General features: G+C 37.7%; 1 protein-coding gene across 1 annotated transcript; it reads left to right on the top strand.

Moving 5' to 3' along the window:
• Positions 1-1,965: 1,965 nt before the first annotated feature.
• On the top strand, positions 1,966-6,372 carry LOC128856315 (uncharacterized). Its single transcript, XM_054091610.1, has 3 exons — positions 1,966-2,376; positions 5,412-5,565; positions 5,640-6,372. Exons 1-3 carry the CDS (start codon positions 2,322-2,324, stop codon positions 5,824-5,826), a joined length of 396 nt encoding a protein of 131 aa, XP_053947585.1. The 5' UTR covers positions 1,966-2,321; the 3' UTR covers positions 5,827-6,372.
• Positions 6,373-12,124: the final 5,752 nt, after the last annotated feature.

The raw sequence follows: 12,124 nt of genomic DNA, 5'->3' as shown, positions 1-12,124 counted from the left end.
AAGACGAGCTCCGTCTTTAGAGGATATTTGGAATGTACGTCTTGATGTTTTTCCACAAATGAAAAGACCTACAGTTGTATGCCGCTTCCGAGCGGAAGATGGTTTTTTATGTGGAGCTTTTTAATGGCAGGAATACAGACGGAGGTTTTCCATTGCTACCCGAGGAGTGACCGCTACTAGAACAACATTTTCTATCAATTGGTGGTTCATGTCCGATGTTTTGGAATCTGAGTTCTACCGAATGGTTGTCACGCAGCAACCCATTCATCTACGGCGGTCGTTAAAAGCTTTTAGGTCCACTAAAAAGGTCTGACACATCTTTTGCTTACATGCGATGATGAAATTAATATAGTCCGGGTCGCTCGATTTAAATGAAATATGTGTCATTTTGTTCAATAGTTTTTGTGCATTTTGAAGGCAATTTCATAATGGCGTGAAATAATTATTGAATTTATTGTAGTAATTTACTTAATAAGAGTCATGAATATTGTTTATTCCAATAGACTACAATTTTGGTAAGGTATTCTCCTGCCAATCACACCACCACACTTGGACTTATAGTAAATACACAAGTAGATACGTAATTGCATACGAGGGTTGCTACTAACGTTTTGTGATGTGGTAGCACTAGCGTGAATTCGAAAAATATTACATTTTTTAGACAATTTGACTGTTTTAATATATAGTAGGCTGAAACTGAACATTTTGCTGTATGAGTGCCATTTCTGATTGATATGATTTTTATTGCTGAGATTTTTCATGACGGAAATACACTCGGTGGGTTTCCATTGTCTGCCGAGGAATGTCTGCTGTTAGAAAAAACTTGTTCTATCTTCTATCTATCATTTGGTGTTTCCCGCACGGAGATTCGAACCCATTAAGCCACGGCGGCAGTTGAAACATTATTCTTGGTCAAAAAATGGAATTAAGACTTCACACTTTTGGGCGACGAATTTCTATGACTTTCGATATACATACATCAAACTAGCAGCAGCGTGCTGAAAAAATTGGTTGGACTTTTCGTGATGTAGCCCCAATCGGGCGACATGCTTGCCGGTTTTCCAAATTCAACCATTTTTGCAATGAATTCAAAGAATGAGTTTCGTCAAGGTTGGGCGTGAAATCGGTTGTGGTGTCAAAATAAATTGATGCCTTAGTATGCATCCAGCCATATTGAAGGGGCAATTAGAATAGATATTATTTGATTTTTTCTACTCAGTTGCCAACTGATTTCGTTTCTTTAAATTACTCGAAACTGTCAATCTTTGTTTATAGATTTTGACATTCTAGGGGCCAAAGGCATAAACAAAATATTCTACAAAATGCTCTACTATACTTCTTCTTCTTGATTGGCGCGATAACCTCTTACACGAGTTTGGCCGATTATAACAAAGCCGTTTCTTTCTCGCCAGTTGGACACACCAAGTGATGTCAAGTCCTTCTCCATCTGATCTTTCCAACTCAGAGAACTACTCGTACTAGTACCTGTTTAAGCTGCCTTGGTATGTAGTGATATCGCAAGACCGTTCGATTACGGTATGCTTGGGCATTAGTTCCACTTTCATACCTTCAATATTGCATGAATATTTTGCCGCCAAAATGATTAGCTCGCATCGAATACCGCATAATTTAAAAATCGCTCCAGAAAAGCCTCGTTTCGAGTGCTTCGAAAATTGATTCAATCGCATGCAAAGTTGTATTGATCTTCACGGAGAATTTTTTGAAAAACAATAAAACCATTTTCGATTATAAATTTGATTTTTGCTTGTCTATCGCAAAACGTATGTAGGTACCCCCGTATTTTGTATAAACTTACTTCTGATGAGTTCTTAGAAAAATAGTTGCTCTTAATGTGAATTCATCTTTGCATCAAAGTTCAGCTGAGTCTTATCACTGAGGAATTTTCATTGAAATGAACTGCAAACAATAAAATTAGTTGTGAAGCAAAGAGCCGTCATCGAGTTTATTTTCGCAAAGCAAAATTTTATATACAATATTTTTTTAGTTCTAGTGAAAAATACTCAAAAATATGCGTAACTTTGATTTCAAAAATAAAATCGATTAAATATTTTGTATCAACAAATAAATAGCAAATTTATATGAAAACATTTGTCGAAACCAAAACAGAGTTCAGTTGAAATTTTGTGTGAGAAGTGCAAAGAAGTGCCGGCTTTAAGCTACAAATAAGTGCTCACAAGTCTAAATTCATACATAGATACAAACATACGTGAAATTGTGAGGAATATAAAAGGACATTTCGGGTTCAAAACATTTGACAAACTACAGTTAACTTCCACATTTCCACAACCCATTGCCCAATTATGTTCGTGATTATTTTACTTGTTTGCCTGGCACTCGGAGCAGCTCAATTAGAAGGTGAGTAAATAACTGTTATTATGAGGAGAAATCTACCCTTTTGTGGTGTCGTTGCAAAAACTGAGAATACCCAAAAAAAACTTCATATTTTTTCATAGAAACCGTCCGGCCCGCGAAAAAATTTTCAACCGCCTTTTTTCGATTGTTTAAATTATGGCAGACACTAAAAAGGTAGTGTTTCGATTGATGCTTCCTCATGTCGGACTAGCTGCTGAGTCTATTTAATTACATTCTTCTTCTTAAATGGCGCGATAACCGCTTACGCGATTTTGGCCGAGTTCAACAAAGCGCGCCAGTCGTTTCTTTCTCGTGCTAACCGGCGCCAGTTGGAAACACCAAGTGAAGCCAAGTTCTTCTCCACCTGGTCTTTCCGACGCAGAGAAGGCCTTCCTCTTCCTCTGGGCCTTCCTCTTCCTTTGCTACCACCAGCTGGTACCGCTTCGAATACTTTCAGAGCCGGAGCGGTTGTATCCATTCGAATGACATGACCCAGCCAACGAAGCTGCTGAATCTTTATTCGCTGCGCGACGTCTATGTTGCCATAAAGGTCACATAGCTCATTGTTCTTTAGCCTGCGATACTCACCGTCACCAACGTGCAAAGGTCCAAAATTCTTCCGAAGAATCTTTCCCTTAAACAGCCCAAGATACGCCTCATCGGATGTTGTCATCGTCCAATCTTCTGCGCCATACGTTATAACGGGCATGATGAGAGTCTTGTAGAGTGTTAGTTTTGTTCGTCGAGATAGGACTTTACTGCGCAATTGCCTATTTAGTCCAAAGTAGCACTTGTTGGCAAGAGAGACTCCACGTTGGACTTCTAGGCTGACATTGTTATTGGTTCCTGGTTCCTAGATAAACGAAGTCTCTTAAAACTTCGAAATCATAACTGTCATGTCAAAAGTGACGTGGGTGTCAATACGCGACTGCGCTGACTGTTTATTTGATGACAGGAGGTACTTCGTTTTGTCCTCGTTCACCACCAGACCCATTCGCTTTGCCTCTTTATTCAATTTGGAAAAGGCTTATTTGCTTATTTCAAGTTGGAAAATTCAGACCTAGCGGTATATGTTATATACCTTCAACACTTCACTTGGGAACATAGGTCATCGACAAGGCTTCGCCATCTGATAAGATTAGTTCCTGTTGACAATAACTGTTTCTTTTTGCGCTATTCCACATGATGTTCACAGCGGCTAACTCACGCAAGGTCGATCTTCTCCAAGTGGTTTTGGATCTCCTCCAGGTACTTCCTTGAGCATGCCAGTTTAGTACCATTCGAGTTAAGTGAACTGATGGCCTTCTGAGTGTGTGACCTATCTATCGCGTTTTATTTGCCGGTGGATGGGCTTTTCATCAATAAAACTCCACTGTGTGGCAATTCTGCCTATCTTTGGCCAGAATATTCTTCAAACTATGCGTAAGCAAGTGTTTATATAGGTCTGGAGCCTCTGTGTGATGTTGTTTGTGACCAGCCATGTTTTAATTCCGTACAGCAATGCCGACTTTACACAAGAGTTAAATATTCGAAGCTTCGTTCCCTCGTCGATGTGCGAGCTCGTCCAAACACCTTACTTGCTTTACTCAGTCTGCAGTTGACGGCTTCTGCGGCTGTTAATGAATAGCCAAGCTACCAACGAATTCTACCGTGAAATGGCCAATTATTATATGGTGTGAGCCGGTTTGGTTGGCTCTCATGGCCTTGGTGTTGACAATGTTGATCTTCAGTCTAACACTGCCGGCCAGTGCAACTAAGTAATCCGCTTTTGCTTGCATGTCGGTAACCTTTTGTGAAAGGAGGCAGATGTCATTGGTGAAGTCCGAGTTCTCGAGATGGATGGTGAAGTTCCAAAGATACCTCTTTTTTGAGTTACCAAATGGTATATTCTTATTTCAGTCCTTAATCCCTATTGGGACTTACGATATTTGATGTTTCGTTGGCGAACAAATTTTGAGGAAAACAGGACGCCAGCCTATTCACCTCCAGTCTGGAGTCTATGCCTTGTTTCGCCAGTAAGCCTTGGGAATGCCACTATTGATCCACAAGAGGCTCATTCACCGCCACTCCTATATGACCAGAGACTCTGTTGTTGTCCTTAGTACCTATCCTAGCCTCGTCTTCGAATATGTGAAAGAAGCTCATAGTAGGAAAAAAGAAAGCTGGTCCTCATACGTCTCTAACTACCGTATTGGCCCTCTGAGCTGACGCTAGTCTTGCTGTTGGGTTCAGCAGTATGGTGACAGGGACTATCCACCTCTCTCTTTAGCTACAACTTTAAATTACGACACACTGCTGCCCTGTTCTCGCAAAATATAAAGTCGTTCATCGTCCGCTGCATTGCCCAGAGTGTGCCCACACTACGTCAGTAAGCGCTTCTAGGAGGCAGATAGTATGATTCACACCCCAATATACCCCAGCGGTATATAGGGAACTTTAGTTAAAAGAGCTTCAACTTCACAGTACTACAGAGAGGGTTAAAGTTTTCAATTTTGGCTGAAAATGCGAATTGTTTTTAAAAAAACAAAAAAAAAAAAATGTAAAATCGACTTCGAATATATTTTCTGTTCTCAGACTTCTATAACTCAACGAGGAACTTTTTTGTAGTATATTTTAATGCTCAATCTCCTACCTAAATATGTGTTTTCGACCCTTTCTAAAACTTCATTAAAAGAGGCAGTTAGATGGTTCAAATGTTCCACAAAAATTTTAAGCAAATTTTACTGGATATCAGCGAAGACGGAAAACTCGGACGAGTTAAGGTGAGAAAGCCTTGTTCAAGCTAACCTTTCCCCATTTGGTATAGAGGCAATGAGCACTAGGGAGAATCGATTTGTATGGCAAAACAATATTTTGGAATTATTGTGCCGCATAGATTGATATACAAATTAATTCGAAGTAATTTTTCGTTGAAAGTACGGCTGTAGCTGACTGTAGTCCAGTGCCGGACACTGTAATTGTAGCAGATTGTTGAATCAACTATATTTTGGTTTTATCGGAACGCACTTAAATTGCATTGTTTTTTTCTTGTATTTTAGAAAATGACGCATGTGAAACGGAACACTATAAGGGAAATTGTGCTGTCAGCCTGAATTGTCCGCAACTACCCGCTTCTATGACCACAATGGGTCTCACCAGTAAAGATGTCGGCCATTGTGGTTTTACTGTAATTGAGGAGATTATTTGTTGTCCGTAAGTATTTATGAACTCAATGACAAGTGATTCTCTAATATAAAAAAAACAATATAAAAAATATTTCCTCCTAGGGACAGTGTTGATATCAATGCAACTACTGAGAAGCCGCCAGAGTTTACGACTATGTCATCGCAAACGATTCGTGACATGCTGAGCGCACTTCCTCCAGATCAAAGGAAGCAAAAACTACTAGAACTGATTAGAGAAGCATCTGGCCGTGGAGGTGGTGGAGGTCGGAATGCAACAGCTAAGTCTTAATACTTGTCGTTCGAACCGGCCGAAGCATGATTGACTTTTGATGATGCGACTCTCCGATCAACAGATCACCGAACAGAGAATCACTCTAGTTCGCCTTTTCATACTTGATGCTACGGTGGGGTAATGGCAATTGCAAGTAGCCGTTCTCAATCTTCACTGGTCGACGGCTGCAGATATGCAACCAACGTAGCGCAGTTTTGTTTAAAATGTCAACGTTGACGCTCCCAAGTACACTGTACAACACTTTTACATCGCATTTAACCTCAAATTGTCTTAGATAGTTAAGTAGAATGACAGTAGTTGTGGTAAGTTTGTGGAGAATCCTCTCATAAATGTAAATATATAAAATAAGTAAAAATAAAAAGTGTGAAGAACTTAAAAATATAACTAAATATTCAGCTACATAGCCACATAAGTGCACATAAATGGAAATGTTCTAGAAAAAGTTAATAATAAAACAACAAAATGAAGCAAATTTTTCAAAAGTTCTTTCACTGTGGAAACTTTCTCTCAACTATCAGCGATCTCATGCAATACGCGTTAAGGGAGTATTCTGGTCTAGACGCCTTAATTTTAGGTATTTTTAAAACTAAGATAAAAAAAAATGAAAGACATTTGTACTATCCATTTTTATTAATATTCGAAAAGTAAAGGGTGGTTAAGTTTGAGGGCCGGTGTTGATTTTAAATAAAATACAATTTTTTTAAGAAATTATTGTTATTTCTCTTTATTATGATAATATTGGTATGGCTGAATTACGCATGAAACAAAATATCGGCCAAATAGCCGCCGAGGCCGCGGCGGTACACCTCCATCCGATGGTCCAAATTTTCGATGACGCTGAGGCATAATTGAGGTTCTATGCCGTTAATGAGCCGAATTTTCTTATCCTTTTTCTTTCGAATAACCCCAAAGAAAGAAGTCCAACGATGTCGTTGACGTTTAGGTGTGGTTCACATTAAACATCGGCCCTTGACATTTAACCACCCTTTATAAAAACAAAAATCGTGGAATTGCAGGCAGGCGGAGTGGGGGCTACATAAAAAACAGTGCTCCATGGTTCACATGATTCCAACCCTTGTAGTGATATAAAAGAAACAAATTAAAAAAATTCTTCATTAGTTAGAATGTCGCTATCGGATTACGACAAATAAAAAAAAAAAGAAAAAAGTTCACGAAATGGCGTCAACTTGAAAAAAAAAAAAAAATGTTTACCCTCTTTCTTTACCTTTTCAAATTTTTTAAAAATACTTTAAACTTAAATTTTCCAAAATCCGAGGCAGACACGACAGACAGATGTATAATAAAAAGTATTTATCAAACTTCAAGGCGATCGGTCAAGTAGAACTTGAGATATCATGACGACCATCTCAAAAAAAGTAGTTTTGAGAAAATCGCGTTTGAAGTTTGAGCAACAATTTCAATAGAATAACTTAGATCCTAATATTTACTACTTACTCTGGATTAATCGGCGATATATTTCCAGGTATATAATATGGACGTCTAAAGTATATATATATGTATAGAATAAATAAAGGTTGTGCCGGATACAAAAGATTTTCTAGACAGAACGAGTCCTCAAGTCGTCCGGTAACATCTGCCGTTCATTGTGCGATTCACTCCACTCGGCCGGCTTAGACGCCACGTCACAAAATCCGCTGTATCTTTGATAATAATTCGAATTTGGAAAATCCGTTGAAGGGCATATTTTTGAAGGTCTAAACTTTGAAAATATACAAAAAAAAGCGATTTTTCTTTTTCAAATTTCTAGACCAGAATACCCCCTTAAGTGTAACCCCTTACAGCAGCGCCAAAAATGCGCTAAAAAAAACTGTTTTTAGAACGGGATAACAATAGAAATAAATATTAAAAAATGCTACACATTTTTTATAGTAATATACTTAAACTTTATAAAAAAATGTTTTTTAATTTTTCTAACAAAAATTACTAAATAAAAAATCACGTGACCCAAAGTACAATGAAAAAAAAGTTGCTCCACGGTCTGCATCATTTCTCTTGGAAATGTTGATGGATCTGTAAAAAGTAAAAAAAAAAATTTTTAAATAAAGTTGTAGTTATTGTCTGTCGAACCGGATTTTGGAATTTCGAAAAATTTTGCAATTTACGGAATTTTAAGGGGACAGATACCTGTAAACGGCTATATTTTCCCTGATTTTCATTAAAATTATTTAAAATGAAGAAATCAATATATTTTTGTTCAAAATTGGCATACAGTTTATTTATACATTAAAATAATATAAAATTTTTTAATTTTTTATTTTAATCATTTAAAATGGCGGATGTACACCCAATTCTTCCAGGAAGGTCGCAGCGGGACTTCTTAATCGGCGGACATTGTAGCATCGGCGTCAGTGACCAGAATACAAAAAACCAAATTTTTTTTTATTTATTGATGTCATAATTTCTATATGAATAAACAATAAATGGAACAAAAAAAATTACGCGGAATAAAATGCTTCAAAACAAAAAAATGAATTTTGGACGAATTTTCCTACTATTTTTGCTTCGAAAAAATAGTTTTTTCAAAAAATTTTAAATTCACATAGAAAGTCATATCATAAAAAGATGTGTGCAAAATTTCAGGGAGATCGGTCAATAACTTTTTGAGTTATCGGGTACGCCAATTGGAAAAATATAGTTTTGAGAAAAACGCGAAGAAAACGCAAAGAATAGAGTCTTCACGGTTGACGATCTACATATAATATAAGAAATACTTGAATTTGCGTTCTAAAAATTTTTTGCCATATTCTTAAAGGATTATATAAACATTTTATGAAAAATAAATTTTTTTTTCCAAATTTTATAGGTATCTGCCCCCTAAAAAAAGTATGCGTTCTACGTCATAAATGTCACACTATAATTATATTTATAAAATTTTTTAATAAAAATAACAGAAATCCGGCTCAGAGAAAAACGAGTTAAAACTTAAAAGTGCATTTCGTAACGGCCAGCTGTCTCAAATGAAGAACAGCTATCTGTGCTGATCAAACTCTCGTCGGGCAGTTACATTTTCTACCATAACTTTGTATCTATGGGAAATTTTTACAACCGACTTCCACAGAAATACGCCTAAAACTATTAAGAATAATAATCTGGAAAAAGGAATCAATGTTTTGAAAATTCTGGACGTATGTAACTCCTTAAGGTTCGCTAAGTGGGCGACCTCAAACGACCTAATGGTCAACCCAGCCAAGACCGAACTAGTTAGTTCTTTTCATAGAAGATATAAGATACCGAGTTTTCAGTTACCGTCTATTGATGGAGTAACACTAACCCTATCGAACGAAGCCAAGTGTCTTGGCATAATTTTGGACTCAAAACTTTCTTGGAAAAGGAACACCGAGAAATAATGAAGAAAGCTTGTAATGCCCTCTTTATCTGTAAGAGAACATTTGGCCAAAAATGGGTCTGAAATCGTAAATAAACCACTAGGCGTACAATACGATATGTCCAGGATATGTGCTCGACCATCACTAAATGGGACGCCGGAAAAACGTTCGCGGCTACAGTCGTGACGAGCAGCAGCAGCAGCAGTAGAAGCAGAGAGATAGACTAAGTATTCAATACTATTAAAATATTAAATTAATTAGATAGCAAGGCCAGCTAGGTTATTTCTTATGTAATGTACTTAACCCAGCTAAGTCATAATACGATAGTGATAATTCGATAGGGGAAGAGGAAGAAAAAAAAATACAAAATACAAAACAACCTTATAAATATAAAACCTATTTGTTTATTAGAAAGTTTTTGGTACCTTTGCTAGCAGGTGGACAGTGGAGATAAACTGTTTTAGGCAAACCGACGACAGACAGAGACGCTTGAGTCAAACACTCACAACAGTACCGAACTGAAGACAAGACAATAGTTTGTGAGTATTGGACTATTGCATATTCTCCAATGCTTCATTCCCCCCAAAACTGCTTTCGAAGACAGTGGGAGGAGTGAATACTATCGACGACGTAAAATCTCCATACGCCCACAGGAGCGGAACCTGGATGCAGGAACCTGTTGTGTCAATAGACATAAACGCGGCTCCACCTTGAAGAAATGCTATGCGGTTATCTTTAAAATCAGCCGAGGAGGAAAAATGTTATAGTGTTAGTGGAGGCATGCCCCACATACTATGGGTGTGACGGCACCTTTGCTGATTTTTCAGACAAAAGAAAATGCGTACAATACGATCATCAGACCCATTTGGACTTATGGAGCTTTCGTATGGTGAGAGGCAGTGTAGACACAAAATAGTCTCATAAAAGTCCAACGATTAGCTTGTAAAGGAATAATAGGTGTGCTCCGATCGATAGCGGCCAAATCTGCTTCCAGAATTGAAGCAGAAGGCATACTAAAAGGAACCACACATGGTCATGATTCAGCTCTACTATTTGTGGAACAGTTGCAAGACGCATCTAAAACAGGCTATCTGGTTCCCAAGATAGATCTGAAAAAAAGACAATAAAATACTAATACCCGACAGAAAGTATTGACAGACCAGAGTCAAATCAGTTGATAGTGGTCACCATATTTATACTGACTGCTCAAAGGTACCGGACAATGGCACTGGACCAGGAGTGTATTCGGAATAATTATCTTTAAATTGCGTCTTTAGCTTCCCAAACCGGTCTAACGCCTTCCAAGCTGATATCTACGCTCTAGACAAAACAGCAAAAACGATAAGACTTATCTCCGGGAAACCATTTTTGTTGATAGTCAAGCAGCGATCAAGGCACTGGCCTCAGTGCACACCAACGCAAGATGTATTGGCCACTCTGGAGCGGAAGGAAATGAAAGAGCGGATGAGTGTGCAAGGAAAGGCTCTAAGCTTGACCTGCAATGTGTGATAGAGAACATAAGCATTCCTCTAAACGAACTGTATACTACGATTGACTTGCGCGTAATTGCGGAAACTAATAGAAGTTGGTCTCCGACTATTAACTGTAGGGTATTCCAAGCGCTCTGACCAAAACTGAATCTTCAAAGGACAAAATGTCTGCTTGGATTCAACAGACCAAGTAAAAGCGTCCTCACAGGTGTTTTAATGGGTAACTTACTATTGGCACCTTAGCCAGTAGAATGGATCTATCTCACAATGAGTTCTGAAGATGAAGAAGAAATTGAGTCCGTATAACATCTCCTGTGTGAATGTCCTGTACTTTTAAGAAGCCGTGCCAAATATCTGGGCGATTAATTCTTTGGAGACCTTGGAAATTTGCAAAATGTCTCACTAGAGGGACTAATTATCTCCCTAAGAAGATTTAAGTTTCAAGCCGACTCCGAACGGCAGATATTTTTATGAGGAGCTTTTTCATGGCAGAAATACACTCGGAGGTTTGCCATTGCCTGCCGAGGGGCAACCGCTATTAGAAAAACCTTTTTCTTAACTTTTTTTTTTTGGTGTTCCACCGAGATTCGAACCTACGTTCTCTCTGTGAATTCCGAATGGTAGTCACGCACTAACACATTCGGCTACGGCGGCCGCCAAAGTCTTAAAGTATAATATCTTAGAAATATTGTGCGAAAAATTGAAGTGAATTCAACAAATACTTTTCGAATTATTCAACAATTAACAGAGGACGCTCGGGCGCTCCGGAGCAGATAACAAAACTTTAAATACGTTTTTCTCAAAACTATGTTTTTTGAACTGGTGATCACTGTAATTTAAAAACCGCTTGGTAGATTTCCATAGAATTTATACTGTTTTTGAAAACCATAAAAAACTGGTACCTGATCGAAGGATTTTTTTTTCAAAAGTTCCCATTTTTTTAAACAATTAATTGCCGGTTTTTTTCTCGAAAATCTGAAAAATATTTCCTGAGGCCGCCTTAGTTTTGAAAGAAAAAGCTTCCATCAGGCACTAGATTATCTACTAATAAAACTAATTTCTTTTGTCCGATTCATTTTAGATAAATCTCCAAGGACTTGAGATGATCACCGCAAGGGACTTCTGGAGAAACGGGCTCAACAACGATAACTTTTAAAATTATTAGTTTTTCTTTTGAAATTTTACTAAAGTCAAGTGGCGTATTAATGCTATGTTTTTATTTTTGTAAAAAAAAAAGCCAAAAAAAATGATTGTAAATCATAATTTTTTCGGGCCTCTGACCATCCCTAACCCCTTAAAGGTCTGAAAAAAATACTCAAAATTTTTTCGAATGATTGTATATTAGTTCACACGATAACGACATCAGTTCTACGTCATTTAAATTTTATTTCATAAAAATCGGTTCAGTAGAGCCGGCTATATCTGTGTCTATTGGCCACGTTAAGACCATTTTTTTTA

Source organism: Anastrepha ludens, chromosome 3 (genome assembly GCF_028408465.1).
Source record: "Anastrepha ludens isolate Willacy chromosome 3, idAnaLude1.1, whole genome shotgun sequence".
Lineage (NCBI taxonomy): Eukaryota > Metazoa > Arthropoda > Insecta > Diptera > Tephritidae > Anastrepha > Anastrepha ludens.
This window is presented reverse-complemented; position numbering and strand designations above follow the sequence as displayed.

Bases quoted from the DNA above. Each gene is read 5' to 3' on its own strand.
- LOC128856315 (XM_054091610.1), top strand. From the start codon at position 2,322: ATGTTCGTGATTATTTTACTTGTTTGCCTGGCACTCGGAGCAGCTCAA. The intron at 2,377-5,411 runs GTGAGTAAATAA...CTTGTATTTTAG, and splicing joins CGGAGCAGCTCAATTAGAAG to AAAATGACGCATGTGAAACG. The intron at 5,566-5,639 runs GTAAGTATTTAT...ATTTCCTCCTAG, and splicing joins GAGGAGATTATTTGTTGTCC to GGACAGTGTTGATATCAATG.